This window comes from Centruroides sculpturatus, unplaced genomic scaffold, assembly GCF_000671375.1.
Source record: "Centruroides sculpturatus isolate CEXI.00-Female unplaced genomic scaffold, Cexi_2.0 scaffold649, whole genome shotgun sequence".
NCBI lineage: Eukaryota > Metazoa > Arthropoda > Arachnida > Scorpiones > Buthidae > Centruroides > Centruroides sculpturatus.
Window position 1 is genome coordinate 199,089 of NW_019385064.1, and position 21,106 is coordinate 220,194.

The 21,106-nt window shown below is 27.8% G+C and overlaps 1 protein-coding gene across 1 annotated transcript in view; it reads left to right on the top strand.

Annotated features, from left to right (window-relative positions):
* Positions 1-21,106, top strand: part of LOC111634141 (small subunit processome component 20 homolog) — a 114,862-nt gene that overhangs the window by 3,219 nt on the left and 90,537 nt on the right. The window contains exons 2-8 of the mRNA XM_023378849.1: positions 2,531-2,678; positions 2,760-2,821; positions 4,764-4,834; positions 10,535-10,723; positions 10,816-10,900; positions 14,663-14,722; positions 17,134-17,211. Of these exons, the coding sequence (XP_023234617.1) occupies positions 2,531-2,678; positions 2,760-2,821; positions 4,764-4,834; positions 10,535-10,723; positions 10,816-10,900; positions 14,663-14,722; positions 17,134-17,211 (693 nt within the window). The remainder of the gene's footprint in view (positions 1-2,530; positions 2,679-2,759; positions 2,822-4,763; positions 4,835-10,534; positions 10,724-10,815; positions 10,901-14,662; positions 14,723-17,133; positions 17,212-21,106) is intronic.

Here is a 21,106-nt window from a genome sequence, read left to right on the forward strand (position 1 = left end):
GCCACAAATATTGAAGTCGTAATATCACTAGAAAAACGTTTAAAGCACATAAAATCATATTAAAATATATACATTTACAAGTATGTACTGTATTTACAGTACCTGCATTCATATATTTAGATTACTTTTTTCTGTACTATATTAAAAACTAAAATTTATTTGTTTGTAAGCTTAAAATAGATCCTTATTAACCATATATTATTAAAAATGCATTAATAAATAAAATACAGAACTGGGAATAGTAATTTATGGTTTTTCCTAGTGACAAGTAGATTCGGAGACAAGTAAATTCGACTTAAGTCGTTCTCCTGGAACCAATTACCGACGTAAGGCGAGGTATACCTGTATTAGTTTCGTATTTTATCACCTTTATTGAATCTTTCACTATTTGACAACCTTTAAAATTACAATATTTAGCTACAGTGGAATTATACATATTATATTTGATTGTGTTTATATGTTCTTTTACCCATATTTTTAAATGTCTTTTTTTCCTCCTATACATACCATTGTTTCAGCACCAATTACAGTTAAGTGTATAAACTATATTACTTTTTTCTAAATTGTTTGTATTATTTTCTATTTTATTTAGAACAATATTTTTTTGTATTTTGTTATGTTGGTCTAGTACTATTACTATATTAACCTTTGTAGAGAGAGTAAGTCAGATATGGCACTATCACGATGTAGTGGAGAATAAACATGGGAAATTTTTTAAGAATTTTCCCACATGTTTTTCTCATTTCTGTTTCAGAAAAAAATTTTTTAAACAGTTTTGTCTAGTAAAGAAAAAAATCTTTCTTGTCACATAATTCCTTTTTATGTGATTTTTTTTTTGCGGTAATTTTTGGCTAAAATTTTTTTGCGGATATCGCTTTTTTAATTTTATAAAATACTAGCAGACCCCACCACGCGTTGTTGTGGCTCAAAATGTATCTATTATAAATTTATAAAACTTTCCCTGTGGGAGAGAAATTTTTCGAAAAATTTCTTCTTAGTGTACATTCTCTTGACGTACCCTATTAAAACACAATCAAAAATGCAAAAACCTGCATCTAAAATAGTATAAATAGAAGCAGAGTTTTTTACCGTAAGCCTTAATCCTAACCATCTCCCTTCAGTGGGGTTGAATTTCAACGTGTATATTATATAAAAACACGTGCGTATTTCGAATGCAGCGTTGTGTCAAAATTTCAAAGGAATCGGTAGGAACAAACGAACGTTACATTTTTATTTATATAGATAGATAGAAGATATCCGCTTTAGTTCATTTTCACAGAAAAGCAAACTTAGGGCGTCGTACTCGTAATGCCATCTGTTGGACATAAAAGCCTTAACCTAGATTATATATTTTAATTTATATGAATGCTTAACGGAATAATATACAGCCTATGTCCACCCTGAGGTTCCATTCTAAATATCGGTGAAAGAATTTTTGAAATTGGATGAGTAGTTTCGGAGATTACCTGCTGCAAACAAACTTACATACATACATACATACATACATACAAACATTACCTCTTTATAATATTAGTATAGATAATCATGCACTATAATTAACCATTTTCCATTAGGACTCATGCAATGACACAACCTTTTAAAAAGGGCATATCATCATATTAGATTGAGGTTCACTTGGGCCTAATTGTGATGCATTAACACTGCAAAGCCTCACACACAGCTATGATCAGAGAATTAAAACAAAGCAGCAGCTTTTCATCATTATGTTTATCCAAAATAAAAAATAACTGTGTTTGTGTGTAACACTCCTTATGCTACTGAATCTGATTCTTAAATCATCAAAAGCATTTTTAACATTTTAAACATGGAAACTACAGAATACTCACTGTAATAAATGTCCTGATTTGCATAAATTTTTCTCATATAGTATATTTTTTACAGTATAATAAAATTTTACTCTCTACACTTAGAAACATCATCAGACCAAAATGTCATTCATTATAGTAGAAACTTAAGTTAAATGTTTTAAGCACATTTTAACTTTGTTAATTGTAAGTTATTGCATAAGTGTCTAGTAATTTGAGCTCCATGTAGTTTCAGATGATTTCCTAGACACTTATGCAATCATTTACAATTAACAAAACAGAATTAAAATGTGCATAAAACATTTTACTTAAGTTTCCACTATAATGAATAATATTTTGACCTGATGATGTTTCTGAATATACAAAGTAAAATTCTATTATACTGTAATAAATACACTGCTTGAGAAAAATATGTGCAAATCAGGGAATTCATCATTGAGTAGCATTCTGTAGTTCTGGCTAACATGCAAACTCTGCATGAAACAAGACTATACTTAAAATTATCTCCAAGTATTGCAATTAGTACTGGTTCATGTTCTGGCTAACTGCATTTATGTATTTTTAAGATATCTTGGATAGCCTACATTTGCTATTTAAAAATTTGGCTGATTGATTTTATTATATTTGTTTATTATTTTAATATATTTGTTAGAAGATAAAATGTTAATTTTATTCCTTTTCAACATAATTGTATACTTTAACAGTTTCGGACATTCTCAGAACGTCTAGCAGATATCAATGTTGATGTTATCCATCGAATTAGAACATTTGAACAGACTCCTGAAGAAGCAGATACTTTCTTTTTTGAGACTTTGCAGAAATGGACAGAATTAAATTGCACTGAAGATTTTGGTAAGAAAAACAATAAAAAGAACAATTATTTATTTATTTATTATCAGTTTTAAATAAATAATTTACAATTTTTGAATTTAGATAAATTGTGCAAAGATTTGGGTATGAATATACAATCATTGCCACAAATTGTACATAAAAAGGTAAGTAGTGTACATTATAATTTCTGTAAAATTAGAAATTAAATTTTAAACTGCATTATGTCAGAATCATAAACATATTATGTAATATGAGTACACTGCTTAGTTAAGGTAACTGAAAATATTTATTTGCCAGAAATGCTATCAGTTTTTTTGAAGCCATCTTCAGTTATTGAAATTAGAATAACTTAGTTACACATTCTTAAACAGAACAGTTAATTAGTCAAAAACAGACAGAATACATCTCTTAAGTTACAGTAAAACTGTTTTACGGCCTCCCTGAAACTCCCTAAAAAACTACATAAGTTTAAATATAAATCAAATTCCCTGTTGGTTATATAAATCAAATTCCAAAATGGCTGCTCATATGAGCAGCCATTTTGCTTAAAGCCTTGGTCACACCTTCCAATTTCTAGTCATGCAGATAACTGCAACCACAATGGCTGTTCCTGATAACTAATAAACTCTTCTAAAACTGGTGCAACTGCAACTAGAAACTAAAAAATTTGTTTACTCTCACATCCACTCAGCAAATGCCTTTGTGCCATGCCATATGGTGGCAACTTTGAAAATAGTTATCATCATGGCAGAAAGTGAGAATACAAGTAAAGTTTTAGAATCAAGATTGATTAAGCTTATTCAGGCTCATGAATGCCTGTGGTGTTTTAATTCTTCGTTTTATCAAAGAAAGAAAAGAAGACATAGGCATGATGTGAAATAAGCAAAAGTCTCAGCATTGATTGTAAGTACCATTTTTAGATTTCTGTATATAAAATGTTGATTTTTTTAGTTTTGTAACAACATTATTATTTTAAACATAGCTAAAGAACTAAGTAAAATGTACCATCATTTATGAATGACATTCCTTTGCATTAAAAAAAATGAAGATAATAGCAGACAAAGTAGATGTTGGTTTATTATAAGGTCATATATTTCCGAGTTGCAATGCCAATGAACAATGGGACTATGACAAGATGTGTGCAAATCGCACTCATTGCAGTTGCAGTTGTTTGTGTGTCTGGAATTGCTTAAGTGGCAAAACTGGAATGTCCTAAAATGACATTCTTCTTTATGTGGCCAACAGAACAAGAAAATCTTTCTTTCCCAATCTCAATATATTGTTTAAAGCACTTTAAGGCAAAATTGTACTTTATTTCTGTAGATTTGGAATAGTTTACTGAGATTCATCTGACAGATGACATTGACATGACAAATAAAGAAAATCTTCATTTGCACTCAACAAATTAAATTTATATCCAGAATTTAGTGAGAAAAAAGACAATTATATAATTTATGTAAATCAGTGATGATTGGTTCTAGGCCACTGATACATCACTAGAAACACTCAACAAAGTGATATATCAATGAGTCTGATGTAAAAGCCAGTTTAAATTATTAACACTTTCTACCCAACACTTGGACATTTCTGCATAATTAACTTGTTTAGTGACTTCTGTTTTATAATCTTTATTCTTGAAGCAGTACTTCAAGGGACATCTGAAGTGAGTGCAACTGCAAACAGCTTGCACTCACTTCAGATGTTCCTGTGTTTCAATATTCTATTATTCACTGTTAATACAGGATGATCATAATTAAAGAGTAGGTGTTCAAAGCTTTCTAGAAAGACCAATTGAGCAAATCTCAACCAAATTTGGTGAAAATTTGGTGGTTTTCAGTTTTCAAGAAAAAGTTTTGCTTTAAATTCAGCTGCAAAATTTGATGCTGCTGTCTCCTTAAAATTAATATTACATTTATTTTATAAGAAATTTTGGGTGTAAGAGGAGTTACAAAGTGTATTTCATAATTCTTTGGCATGTGAAGTTATGGTGCATGCTTTGCCTGATTGCATATTAATTGTCAATTTAATGTGTTTTAAATATTATTTCAAAAACTAAGAAACGTATCCAATGTAATTTTGTTAATGTTATAACTTTTATTTTGGTAGGATGTAATTATTGCTGTTTTAAATAATCATCTTCAAGATTGTTCAAATTTGGCATTAGATGCTACTTTAGAGTAAGTATTCAGAAATTTTTTGATTTACTTTATCTTAATTACTGTATATAAAGTACACTATATACTGTTAAAAATATGTATCTGAAACTGATTTCTCTTCTTTAGATTTCTGTATTTTATCTGTTTTTATTTTCATGTTTTTAATGATGTGGACTTTTACTATTAAAAAATTTTGAATTATTTCTACTGCATGTAATTAATTAATTGTATTGTTAGGAGTAAAATAGGCTTTTCTTTGAAAAATATGTACAAAATTTTTATAGTCAAACCTCGGGTTACAAACATTCCTGTTTATGAAGAATTTGGTTTATGAACAAAATTTTGAATGCTATATTTGCTCCAGTTGCCATACAATTTTATATTATAATTTTATTTTATATAATATTTTATTTATATAATATTGTAATTTTATATAATAATTTTGCATATGGTAGCTGTTAAATTTAAATTTTTTGTTTTTTCCTGTTATCTATATGATAATTTTGTTTGTGGCATTGATGCACCATTGCATTTGTGTGATGAATTTGTACACACATGTTTGGATTAATGGTGTCATTAAATTTCATCTCTTTCTCTCAATTTTTCTTTAGAAAATTTATCTTTCTTTTTATTTATGTATTTTTTACAAGTCTCTTTCATTGTATTTTATAGAAAAATTTGCAAAAGTCCACACATTTCTTTTGAGTAATCATAAAAGTTTATTTTAGCTAACAAATCATTGACATCATTGCCTACAAACTAATTTGCTCCCATAAACTCCATAACACATTTAACTTTACATTCACTTATGTAGGGATTCCATTAGCTTTTTCAAATCTGTAGTTTTTTGCTAATGATGTCTTGAAAACTAGCAAAATTCAAGATTTCATAGCAAAACAAGTAATGTAAAAAAAAATGCTTTCAACGTAATAAAAATTGTTGATTTTATTTTGATATCGATCAGTACAAAATTAGAAATGCTAATCTCATAATCAAACTAAGATCACAATTAAGTGTCTCTGTTTTTTCTGTCACCATACAGTAAAGGCAGCTTGGAAAAGAAATTCTCTTCAAGGTAGACTATTGATTATATCAATCAATAAGTGATTTATTATGAAATATAGTACTGTATAATGAAATTGCAACTGATATTTGTTTTTATATTAAAGGTATTTGTCTTTAAATGTCATTATTAAAAAAAACAGTAATGCTAAATGGATCTTTGTGGTATTGATATTTACTTAAATGCCATTTAATTCAATATAATCATGAATAAAATTCTTTATTGCAAAACTAAGCTTATTTTATATCATAAACAGTTGCTGATGAAAGAATAGAGGATAGAGATTCCATAGCATGTATCATCTGTTTAGTATATGCCCAGAATTTTTAGCACTTGGTTATATTGTGCTGCCAGATATATCATATTTTTTCCTTTGTCTTCTAACAAGCACGATATAACGAGGGGCTACTGTATTAAAGCATTTTGAAGTAATTCTGAAATGTGCAAAAACACAATTTCATACAGGAAACTATTGCATTTGTGTAAATGTGAAATTTTTCATCATTTTTTCACAAATTTGCAGACAAAAGTTGTTGCTAAATTACACTGTTTGTCACAAAAGAGCAAAAAACTACTGGTAGCGAGATCTCTACTTATTTCTGTTTTGGAAACAACTGGTGTTTTGTACTTTGAATTTAACTAGTTCCAAGAGGACATTTGAACTCTGAATTATTCAAAGTCTTATTTGGACTTTGAACAATTTTTCCTGTTAGAAATGATAAAAATGAATGAATCCATTCCAGGACCTTAAATAATATCCATTTCATTTAATTGTGTTATTTTTACTTTAAATTATTTGTATTTGCTGTTTACTGCCTTAAATAAAAAATTAAATCATCAAAACAATAATTAAAAGTTTGTAAAAACTATAATAAAATAAAAATTTTATTTGCTGTACTTTAGAGAGGAGTGGTGATGTCCTATTTCTGAAGGTCACTATGCAGCTTGTTTGGATTTCTCTCAAATAATTTTCTCAGAGATGATATGACCAGCCAATTGATTCTGATTTATTCACACTAGGATGAATTTTTCCATCTCTTCAATAACATGTGTTTTCCTGGAGGTGATCGTTGTTATACCTTTAGCCACATTTGCTGTTTTTATTGCTTCCTTCTTCTTAAGAATGGTCCACATTGTTGACTTTGTCATCTTAAACATGGCTGTCAGATCTGCCATATGTGTATTGTATTCATGTTTTGCAATAAGTCTTTTTTTCATCTCAATCATCGATACAACAACTTTCCTTTTAGGCTTCGTTCCTTCCACATTCTTCTTGGATGCCATGGTTAATAGGTATGAGTTACATATTTAACCAAACATACCAAAAATAAAGAGAAATTATTGCTGCAATGCCAGGCTGCAATTTTTATTCATATTTTAATTTAAAAAATTATATGACTTCTGGTTCAGACTGGAAGTGCATATATAGTTAATTAGAGCCTCTATTCACTAAGCTTTCCGTGTCTGGTCTCAATTTTTATCTGTCTAACTCCATTCTTGAGATTAAGGAAGGAAGGATGGACAGAAAAACAGTGGGAATCTACAGATATGCAATTTGAAAGTTGCAGCCCAAAATGTGCTGAACATATGAGTGTAATACAAGAGATACTTTCACAGTTAGAGAGAGAGAGAGAGACAACTTGGGCACACAACAGATGGTGTTTATGCAGCAAGTGCATTTTTCACTGCATAAATAGTTTGAACATAGAATCATCATTCAAATTCCTTTCAAATTTAGCATTTAGACTCTGGATAACACAAAGTTAAAGTTATTCAAAGTATGAAATACCATTGTTGTAAATTAATAAAACAGTTTAATTATTGAGAACATGATTGAAATAATGATATGAACTAGCTAGCTGGTATTGTTACCATTTAATTACCCAAATACCATTAATTTACTGTATTGCTTACATTGTAAATGTAATGATGTGTAAATATTCCAAAAGTATTTAAATAATCTTATTATTAAAAATCCTGTTATTTTCCATTTAATCCCTATGTTTCTTTGAAATATAATTATTGTCTCTTAAAATATATCACTTTAAACTCTGTTATAGATTGCTTAACTAAGAATTACTTTATCATCATTTGAGAGAGAGAGAATTACTTTTGCAACTATTTCTGTAAAATACAATAAAATTGATCATTGTAAAAAACATTTTAAAAATTCAAGATGAAAATATATATTTAAAAAATACACACCATTGAAGACATGATCATGATTTCAGAAAGAAAAACTTTCATAATCTTCTTAAATGTCTTTTCACAATCACTAGAATGCAATCAACATTGGTGGAATTGACCTTCTATAGGCTCTTCCCTGCCTATATTTATGTAAATTGTTTAAAAATTTTGTGACATTGGATAGCTTCAAAAATTTTCATTGCAAAGATAAAACTTCTAAAAATCCAGGACAAAATATATATTTTAAGACAAGATTAAAAATCTCGATGACTATATTCTTTGACGCTACAATGGAAACAATTATTGAATGTACAGTCTGTTTAAAAAAGTATAGGAACATCATATATTTTGTGTTTTTTTCAAAATTTATTTTAAAGTTATTACTAGAAATAATATTAACTAGCAGATGAGCCTGGCATTGCTCCGGCAAAAAATAACAACAGCAAATATTAAGATTATTAGATTATTTCATACTTCTAACATTTCTACTATATTATATTATAATATTTGATTTATATTTATTAAGGTTCTTATGTAAGATTTTATCACACCATGTTCCCAATCTAACACATTTAAAAATTATTTAAATTGTGTACATTATAGGAATAAAGAATTGTAAAAATGTGTTAGATTGGTCATTTGGTGTGATAAACTCTTACATAAGATAACCTTTATAGTTATACGAGTTTGGACCGTGCACTGCGTATCTCGCTGACCACATGACTATGCCGCATGGTTATCTATCTTGTATACGTACACGTCTTGCCCCTTGTCATCCACTGACACCAAAAATATAATGCTTACCTAGATGATATCTTTTAATTTATATGAATGTTTAATGGAATAATATACAGCCTATGTCCACCCTGAAGATCCATTCTAAATATTGGTGAAAGAATTTTTGAAATCAGATGAGTAGTTTCGGAGATTATCTCCTACATTCAAACTTACAAACTTTACCTCTTTATAATATTAATATAGATTATTTTTTTATCATTATTTTAATTATTTTATCAGGTTTTTTACATTTCATAAAGCAGCATAAATGTTTTCCACAAATATTCATTTTTTGATGTGTTACAAAAGTATAAGTACACCAGTTAAAAATCTCTTAAAAATTAATTTATCATAATAATAATTAAAATTATCATTACTAGGGTGAGATGTCATCATTTTTAACTGTCATGGTGACTTTTTTGAATGTTTATTGAATGTTATATAAACATTTTCAAGAATGCCTTGTGGAACTGTACTTCAGGAGCAAGAAATACATAAAATTTATTATTTGAATGGTTCAGGCAAGTCTCTGGGGCAAATTGCTGCAGCTGTAAATAGATCTACAAATGCTATTTGAAATGTTTTGCAACAAGGTAAAAATTATGGGTAAAAAAAGGAAGTCAGGATAGCCTAAATATTTAACATCCAGAAATTAGAGACAAGTTTTGAAAGCTTATAAAAAAACATGTCAACAAGGCAATCTGCTGCTGAATTACCAGTAGATGTATCTCATGCGACTGTTTGGAGAACTTTTAAATATTTTACATTGCCATTATTTTTTAAAGTGAAGTTGAAATCACCTTTAACTGCAAAACACAAATCAACATATATAGTCACCAATTAACAAATCTGTTTGATATTTCTATTGATGGTTTCACTATTTCATAATTTTTCTAGGATAAATCAGTTTATTATTTAATATTTTTCCTGGTTTTCTTCCAAGAAACAAATGTTCTCTCTTCGAATTTTTTTCAGGACATTTAAACATTTGTTCTTTTAAAATACTGGTATGAATGGCCTATACTAGCATTGTAGAAAAGTGCAAGATTTATAACAACAATATTACCAACATGTGTTCAAACTTCACAGATGAAATCTTTTTTCTCCTTCCTGGAAATATCTCCTTTGTCTTTCACATCAATTGCTACCGTCATAATCCACCTCCCCTTGCTTATTTACTGTATTCTGTCTTCTTTCCTAATGGACGTTGGTATTTCACTTTCATCTGTACACTCCTGAAGATGTCTAGGTTAAAAATATTTTCATTATTTCAATTTTACACACTATTAAATGTATATTGTTTAATTTAATAAATTAACTACAGTGGCTAGTTTGCCCTTGATACTAATAACAAATTAATAATATTTGAATATTAACAGTTTAATGCATTAATATTAAAGCCAAATGATTGCTAGATTACATTGGATTGTTTTAATACTACTATTAATAGAAGTAGTAAAATAGCCTAATACAATCAGGCATTCATTTGGCTTTAATATATAACTATTGGGTTTTAGTTATAAATATTTTTATGCAGTAATGATTATATTTTTGAAAACAAAGAAAATCATTATTGAAAAATGTTACCATTAGTTTAAAAATTCTTATTAAAAAATGTGAGATTGAACTATTGCTTTTTATTGATTATTTATTAATTACCTATTAATTTAAGATATTTTTAATACTTTTTACAGACTTGTTGTAGCATTGGCCAGGGATTTACAAATGGACTTTTATCCATTTTTTCCAAAGATTTTTTCATCAGTTGTTAAACTTTTGGACACAAAAAGTACTGAAATGATTGAAAATGTGTTTGTCTGTTTGTCTTACCTTTTCAAATTTCTTTGGAGATATATGGTGAAAGATATTGAAAATGTTTTTATGTAAGTAATATAATTATAAGTATAATAAATATGGTTTTTTAGAAATTAAAATTTATAGATGTTATTTATTTGAAACATTGATATTTTTTCAGAACTTACCTGCCTTTGTTAAAAGATGACCAAAAAGAATATATCCGTAATTTTGCAGCAGAAAGTTTTGCATTTCTTGTGCGGAAAGTAAATAATATGTCTTATCTTTATTTTTTGTAATATATTGAGTTGTTCGGAAAGTAAGTTCGTTTTTTTCTGTGAAAAAAAACACAATATTTTTATAATAAATAAATATTTTATTGAATTATATATTGACCATTTTGGTCAAATACCTGTTGTCCTCGTTCCTGCTAGTAGCATGATTTCACATTCATAAAAGTTTTGACTGTTGCTTACAAAAAACTGATCCAAGTGATTTTTGACATTGTCATTTCAAGTAAATGTCTTACAGTTAAAAAAAATTGTATAGACCAGAACAAGTAATAATCTGAGTGTGCTCGATCTGGCGAATATGGTTGGTGTGATAGCACGTCCCATCTAAGTTATAACAGTTTCTGACGAGTTACCAAACTTGTGTGAAATTTGACATTATTGTGGTAAAACACTACATCTGTTTCGTTGATCAATTCTGGTCGCCTTTTCTGTTTTATGATATTACTCAATTTGTTTACTCGATGGCAGTACACTTTCGAATCAATTGTTAAATTGTCTGGGAAAAGCTCCAAAAAAAAATTTCATTAAAATTCCACCAGAGAGAGCATCTCTCTTTAACATGTGGAACCCATATATCAAGCATTGAAATGAAACCAATTTGTTTCAAGTAATCATAAACAGTTTAATTTGACAGATTTAATCTCTTAGTGATTTCACATGTTGTTATTCGGCAGTTTGCTTCAATCAGTGCCTTTATTTTGTTTTTGTTGACTTCAACTGGCCATCCAGAACGTGGTGCATCTTCAATATTGAAATTGCCAGAACAAAATTTTGTAAACCAGTTTTGGCACTGTCGTTCTGTCAACACATCATCTCCATACACGTCACACAATTTTTTTTTCACTTGAACAGCATTCTTACCTTTTCGTTACTAAAAGAGCAAAATATGCTGAAAATGCTGCTTTTGATCTTGAATATTTGATGGGACACAAAAAATAAACAATTGCACAAAATCAAACAAAATTTTTTAGAAATAAGCCTTAAAATGCTAGCTGTCAAAATATATATGGATAATATGGTTTAAATACGATTAATCTGTCTAGTGGTAAAAAAAAAACCGAACTTACTTTCCGAACAACCTAATATATTAAATTTTATTAATGATTTTTAAAAGTAATCTTAATTGTGCTGTTGTATGATCATAATTCTAAAATATACATTAAAATTTAAATTAGATGCAAAGAGTATTATTTGAAAAACAATTTCTTTAAGTAAGAAATAATTGTGTATTTCATAAATACATAATTATTTTGAATTAAAAATTCTATTAACAAATTATTTTTAACCTGAATTGAATGAAATTATATTCAAATTACAATTTTTTGCAACTGAGACAGAAACTATGAATGTATTTCTGTTTTCAGCATAGTTTTATTTTGATTCAGATGACGAAAATTTTATTAATGTTACCAAGATTTTTCAAAATATGCAGAAAGTATATATCTGGCATTTTTACATACATATGTATGTGCATATACTGTGATTTTAAATGCATATAAATTCAGCCCTTAATAGTCATTGTTAGGAGCTACATGTTGAAAATAGAAGAGTTATTTTATAATAGAAAAATTTAAAATCGTTGCTATGGTTACAATAAAATATTATTCATAATGATAGAAATAATAGATAAAAGTAACGTGACATTGATGTAACCTATGTTTTAAATTACAAACTTTTTGCTTTAATAATGATAATAATGATAATGGAGTAGGAATTAATTTTTAATTTATTAAAAATTAATTTAATTATATAATTAATCATAATATCTTAATTATATAATTAATTAATTAATGGTTAATTAATTAATATTAATACTCCAAAAACTAAATATAGTAAAAACTACTTTTATGTAATTGCCACTCCATTAAAGTAGTTGATTGAACACTGAAACACAAAATTAATATTTCATTTGCTTTTGTGGAGTGTGCTATCAGATCAGCTTGACCAACCTTGTTACAGTTATTACAGTAAATATGAAAAAATATGAATTAAAGCATCACCAAAACTATGAGTACATGAAGATATGAATTTCTATGATTTTCTATATTCTATTTTCTATGATAGAAATACCACAGTGATGATAATTTTACTTTTGTCGAAAAGACTTATTTATTATCTAAACTTTGATTAAATTTGTGATTTAAATTATATCCTAATGATATTAAATATATTTTTAATTGTCTAAATAAAGTCATAAATAGTGAGTGTCTATATGTGTGAATGGTATTTGCAAGTATAAAAGTAGAAATTAATAAATAATTAAATATTAAACAGAACATGTTCAGCAAATAATTACCTTGTCACAACACACCTTTCTTGTTGCCGTGATAGTTTTATTGAAAACTAACATTTTCAGCCTAGTCTATAGGCCTCTGTATGAGGATGGCCTATAGAGTAGGCCGAAATGTTAAAACATTAGTTTTCAATAAAACTATCTCAGCAACAAGAAAGGTGTGTTGTGATAAGCTAAAATAATGAAATATTACAAGTATTTTCAATAAATCAACATTCTTCAGATAAAAAAATGAAATAGAAGAATTGACTGAAACTTCTAAACAAATTACAGTTTTTGAAGGATATTTAGGATATTTATTATTAAGTATTTAGGACAATTTTTTTTAAATTTGAATTTACAAATCCCTTATAATCTTATTACAAAATTAAAGCCTGTTTATATATATGGTGCAAAATATTATAAAAATCATTATTTTTAGATTAGATTGGAAGATTGGAAAATAATCATATATATTACGTAATTTTATAGTTGTAACAAGAATAATGTTTAGAGATTACTAAAATTTACATATGAAGTGTGAAGTGTATAAGAATATACACTGTGATTGTAAGGTCCCTTCACAATGGGCAGAGAAATGAGAGTAGATTCCAGGAATGAAGTAATGACATCACAAGCAGATCATACATTGAAAGAGACCACCTCCACTTGGCTGAGCTACATAGGTGTGGTCACTGCAGAGGGACTTTATGATCACACTATATACTTTAGAATCAATTAAATCCAATAGTTGGGAAGAGAAAACTGGTTGCTTACATGTATCATTATTTGAAATGTATATCATTTCTCACATTTGTGTGCAGGGTTATAACAAACATGTTCATTCAAAGAATCTTTAAGCCACTTAATAAAATTGATTTGGATAATTTTGTGGCTTGTATGATATCATTTTAATATTCTGCAAGATGAGTACATAGCATTCTAATGGTGGCATTAATATAATATTCATATACATTCATTCTTACATTTTAGAGAGATTTTGAACAGTTTTCAATGTTAAAAAGGATTTCTGTTGGTTGAGGATGGATAGCTGGTATGCAAAAATGATAGACATTTATTGTTTGTTGAGAGTAGTATCTTTGTAGTGAGTGATATCTTGAATAAAGATTAATTAATGTTTGTTTATACTGAGCTTTTATTATTATATTAGTCTGTATATTAAGTAAATTAAAAAAAGGTTAATCAAACACAAGTTTTAGTTGAAAATATTTGTAGAGACCTGCTGCATTTATGGTAACTGGCACTTAATGATTATTAGGAGTGTTTTTAGGAGGAATGTTATTCTGTAACAAAGATTTTATACCTGCCACATAAGTTGACCTCTAGTTTTAGAGAAATTTTTTAACCTAGAATGTTGATTTACATAGCAGCATATACGGTACATTAAAAATTTGAAACTTTATTATTTGTATCTTAGTATAACCTTTATCATAAATTTTCAGGTGAATGACAAAGAAAAGTTTTTTATTTTTATGTTTCATCAATTGGAAGAAAATTCAAAGGTAATATTATGATAAAATTTTAAATTTATTGTTTAAAATATGTATATAGAAAAATATTAACAATACAACATATTTATTGCAAACATGCATGTTTGCAATAAATATGTTGTATTGTTAATATTGTTAACATGAATGCTGCTTTCTGTAAGTTTTGGTGTATATAACATCAAAATTATTTGTAAAAATTAATTTTCATTATCTACTTTGTTTAAACTATGATTTTAAGATTTTAAATATTAATTCATGTTTTCTAGCATATTCATTGTAAACATGCATGTTTGCAATGAATATGCAATAAAGTTTCTTTCTTCTTTTGTTCCAAGCTTGCTCTATTGTTTCACTGAATCATACTTCTGGTTTTGGGGATTATCTACAGCTTTACATATAAATTGAATCTTATCTTGTTCTTCTGACATTAAATCACAGTTATTTCCAAATTCTTTCAAAAATTCTACAGGCATGGTTACATGATATATTGGGTTTGGTATCTTATTAGGCTGCAATTTGAAAAAATTGTAGATCTATAAATTCCTGCCTTAATCTGCCAGTTGTCTGTCCATCTGGCCTTCCATAATCTCGAGAATGGAGTTAGATACATGAAAGCCAAGATGAGATATGGAAAGCTTAGGGGCATGAGGTCCCTATTAACTATATTTGAATTTACAATGCAAACTTGAAGTTATGTTACTTCAATTAAAAAATTTTTCCTTGAAAGGAGTTAGGTAGATGACTGGCATAACTCTATTGCTAACAGGAAAAGTATGATATACAGGGGCAAGACACTACTACCATAATTTGAGGTAGAGAAAATATATTTTAAATTAAATAAATTTAAAAAATTGTAGCCTGGCATAGTGATGATGTCACAATAAGTATTTGCTTGTTAAGAAACAAATACAATATTACTACACTGGATTAAATCAAAATAATGTACCAGTGAGCCTGTTACCGGTGTGTGTTTCTTACTAAATCAGCCATTACAAACATTTTCGAACCCACAAGTTTTTCAGGTAACATACAACTTCTGACCAAATGTAATTCAAATTAAATTGAATTGGAACACCAGCTGGAACTCAATTCTGTGGATGTCAATAACATCACTTGGGCATGTGCCATATACGGCCCAGCATGCGTTCTTAAACAAGAACTTACGTTAAACTGCTACAGATAATACAGCACATGCCCGAGTGACATTATCAACATCGACGCGATTGAGTTCCAGCTGGTGTTTCAATTCAATTTAATCTGAATCACATTTGGTCAGAAGTTGCATGTTGAAGTTCTTCTTCAGGTAACATGCAACTTCTGACTGAAACATTTGTAACAGTTGATTTAGTAAGAGATACACACCGGTAACAGGCTCACTGGTACGTTATTTTGTTAAGAAACAGTTTACAAAGTAGAACATTCCAATTGCTCTCAACTCCAGCAACCAAATATATTCACATGAGTTAATTCAGTTAATCGAACTCAACAGTATTTCTCTAGACAGACTTCTTTTATGATTTGGGTATAGGATGATTTTATTTAGTATGTCAAATGGCATAAATAAATCCTAAGATTATGTAACAGTGTTAGCTGCTAATGTTAGCCTTCATCCTGATCATTCAAGCAAGATATTATTAGAAATAATTTTGGACATTGAGAAAAATAAAACTAAGTATCTCAAGGTAAATAATGAATATTACTACACTTTGTTTTGACAGTAACATAAAATGAGGTAAAAAGAATAAAATTACCACATTTTCCCTAAAATATATAGTTTTGTTGTTTTGTTACAGATTTTCTGAGAAAAAAGTCATCTTGTGTCAAGGTTATAGTCAAGTTAGAGTAAATGAAGATGATTGAACTTACTGGCATTGAATAAAAAATTCAAATATTTTAATCTTGACACAAGTGTTTCTTTACCTTCCAGAATTAAATGTATATGTTATAAATTATTAAATACAGGGTATAGCCGCAGCTTGTTTGTATCGTCAACCTAAGAGCGTAGAAGAATCGCAGAAGACTGTCTTAAATAAAGAAAACAAATGGAAGTAATTCTTACACACGAAACTGATCTTTAAACCACTTTATACAATCATCCTGATTCTTTCACAGTACTAAATGATTAATCTACCTACTTATGTTTTTACAAAAATGTTATTTTAAATTAATAATAAAGATATTATAGATATTTAAAATTTTTTTCATACTTATGATAGGTAGATTTTTTGAAAATTGTGTCTTTTGTGAATTTTTTGTAGCAGTTTATATTGTATTTTGAGTTTTGTTTTATTTTTAGAAGTTAAATGCAAAATTCTGAATTTTGTTTCAATTAACAGGTGGAACCATAATGTTAGATATAAATAGAGTATTTTCTCACAATAAATAAGTTATCTATTAATTAATTGGTTAATATTATTTTACAGATGGTTAATGGCTTTGCACAGTTGTTATTTCATGTGATGAAAGGTGTTAGAAAAGAATTTCATAGTTGTATGAAGCCTGTGAGTTTTGAATTTTAAATTTTGTATATAAATAGTAGATAATTTAAATTAGTATCAAACATTGTTACTATAATGGTGTTATTAGATTATTAAACATTAAACATTAGATTATTAATATTCCATGCTACACACTAGTATGGCATGGAATGTTAATGTCAATTTTGAAAATTGTTTAAACTATAGGATATGTCAGAATTATGTTAACATTAAATGGAAAAAATATTTATATTTTTTATTAATACAGTGAAACTCCATTTATCTGGATTTTCCTCCAATTTTGTTAAAAACAAATAGGCATGTATATGTACAAGAAGTAATTTTTTGAAAATGTAGAAAATAAACTACAGATATCTCTGTTAACATGGTTTTGCTTAACGTGGGATTTGATTAATGTGCAAAATTAATTTGCAGCAATCCTTTTATATACAGTGGTACCTCGGTATACATCTGCTTTAGAATACATTTAATTTGGAATACATCCTGTTTGGACGAAACAAATTTTGCTCGGTATACAACTTAATTCAATTATACACATCATCTATGAACAAGTATCACTATCGGTGTACTAGNTTGCTTCAATCAGTGCCTTTATTTTGTTTTTGTTGACTTCAACTGGCCATCCAGAACGTGGTGCATCTTCAATATTGAAATTGCCAGAACAAAATTTTGTAAACCAGTTTTGGCACTGTCGTTCTGTCAACACATCATCTCCATACACGTCACACAATTTTTTTTTCACTTGAACAGCATTCTTACCTTTTCGTTACTAAAAGAGCAAAATATGCTGAAAATGCTGCTTTTGATCTTGAATATTTGATGGGACACAAAAAATAAACAATTGCACAAAATCAAACAAAATTTTTTAGAAATAAGCCTTAAAATGCTAGCTGTCAAAATATATATGGATAATATGGTTTAAATACGATTAATCTGTCTAGTGGTAAAAAAAAAACCGAACTTACTTTCCGAACAACCTAATATATTAAATTTTATTAATGATTTTTAAAAGTAATCTTAATTGTGCTGTTGTATGATCATAATTCTAAAATATACATTAAAATTTAAATTAGATGCAAAGAGTATTATTTGAAAAACAATTTCTTTAAGTAAGAAATAATTGTGTATTTCATAAATACATAATTATTTTGAATTAAAAATTCTATTAACAAATTATTTTTAACCTGAATTGAATGAAATTATATTCAAATTACAATTTTTTGCAACTGAGACAGAAACTATGAATGTATTTCTGTTTTCAGCATAGTTTTATTTTGATTCAGATGACGAAAATTTTATTAATGTTACCAAGATTTTTCAAAATATGCAGAAAGTATATATCTGGCATTTTTACATACATATGTATGTGCATATACTGTGATTTTAAATGCATATAAATTCAGCCCTTAATAGTCATTGTTAGGAGCTACATGTTGAAAATAGAAGAGTTATTTTATAATAGAAAAATTTAAAATCGTTGCTATGGTTACAATAAAATATTATTCATAATGATAGAAATAATAGATAAAAGTAACGTGACATTGATGTAACCTATGTTTTAAATTACAAACTTTTTGCTTTAATAATGATAATAATGATAATGGAGTAGGAATTAATTTTTAATTTATTAAAAATTAATTTATCATAATAATAATTAAAATTATCATTACTAGGGTGAGATGTCATCATTTTTAACTGTCATGGTGACTTTTTTGAATGTTTATTGAATGTTATATAAACATTTTCAAGAATGCCTTGTGGAACTGTACTTCAGGAGCAAGAAATACATAAAATTTATTATTTGAATGGTTCAGGCAAGTCTCTGGGGCAAATTGCTGCAGCTGTAAATAGATCTACAAATGCTATTTGAAATGTTTTGCAACAAGGTAAAAATTATGGGTAAAAAAAGGAAGTCAGGATAGCCTAAATGTTTAACATCCAGAAATTAGAGACAAGTTTTGAAAGCTTATAAAAAAACATGTCAACAAGGCAATCTGCTGCTGAATTACCAGTAGATGTATCTCATGCGACTGTTTGGAGAACTTTTAAATATTTTACATTGCCATTATTTTTTAAAGTGAAGTTGAAATCACCTTTAACTGCAAAACACAAATCAACATATATAGTCACCAATTAACAAATCTGTTTGATATTTCTATTGATGGTTTCACTATTTCATAATTTTTCTAGGATAAATCAGTTTATTATTTAATATTTTTCCTGGTTTTCTTCCAAGAAACAAATGTTCTCTCTTCAAATTTTTTTCAGGACATTTAAACATTTGTTCTTTTAAAATACTGGTATGAATGGCCTATACTAGCATTGTAGAAAAGTGCAAGATTTATAACAACAATATTACCAACATGTGTTCAAACTTCACAGATGAAATCTTTTTTCTCCTTCCTGGAAATATCTCCTTTGTCTTTCACATCAATTGCTACCGTCATAATCCACCTCCCCTTGCTTATTTACTGTATTCTGTCTTCTTTCCTAATGGACGTTGGTATTTCACTTTCATCTGTACACTCCTGAAGATGTCTAGGTTAAAAATATTTTCATTATTTCAATTTTACACACTATTAAATGTATATTGTTTAATTTAATAAATTAACTACAGTGGCTAGTTTGCCCTTGATACTAATAACAAATTAATAATATTTGAATATTAACAGTTTAATGCATTAATATTAAAGCCAAATGATTGCTAGATTACATTGGATTGTTTTAATACTACTATTAATAGAAGTAGTAAAATAGCCTAATACAATCAGGCATTCATTTGGCTTTAATATATAACTATTGGGTTTTAGTTATAAATATTTTTATGCAGTAATGATTATATTTTTGAAAACAAAGAAAATCATTATTGAAAAATGTTACCATTAGTTTAAAAATTCTTATTAAAAAATGTGAGATTGAACTATTGCTTTTTATTGATTATTTATTAATTACCTATTAATTTAAGATATTTTTAATACTTTTTACAGACTTGTTGTAGCATTGGCCAGGGATTTACAAATGGACTTTTATCCATTTTTTCCAAAGATTTTTTCATCAGTTGTTAAACTTTTGGACACAAAAAGTACTGAAATGATTGAAAATGTGTTTGTCTGTTTGTCTTACCTTTTCAAATTTCTTTGGAGATATATGGTGAAAGATATTGAAAATGTTTTTATGTAAGTAATATAATTATAAGTATAATAAATATGGTTTTTTAGAAATTAAAATTTATAGATGTTATTTATTTGAAACATTGATATTTTTTCAGAACTTACCTGCCTTTGTTAAAAGATGACCAAAAAGAATATATCCGTAATTTTGCAGCAGAAAGTTTTGCATTTCTTGTGCGGAAAGTAAATAATATGTCTTATCTTTATTTTTTGTAATATATTGAGTTGTTCGGAAAGTAAGTTCGTTTTTTTCTGTGAAAAAAAACACAATATTTTTATAATAAATAAATATTTTATTGAATTATATATTGACCATTTTGGTCAAATACCTGTTGTCCTCGTTCCTGCTAGTAGCATGATTTCACATTCATAAAAGTTTTGACTGTTGCTTACAAAAAACTGATCCAAGTGATTTTTGACATTGTCATTTCAAGTAAATGTCTTACAGTTAAAAAATATTTGTATAGACCGGAAAAAGTAATTATCTGAGTGTGCTTGATCTGGCAAATATGGTTGGTGTGATAGCACATCCCATCTAAGTTATAACAGTTTCTGACAAGTTACCAAACTTGTGTGAAATTTGACATTATCGTGGTAAAACACTACACCTGTTTCGTTGATCAATTCTGGTCGCCTTTTCTGTTTTATGATATTACTCAATTTGTTTACTCGATGGCAGTACACTTTCGAATCAATTGTTAAATTGTCTGGTAAAAGCTCCAAAAACA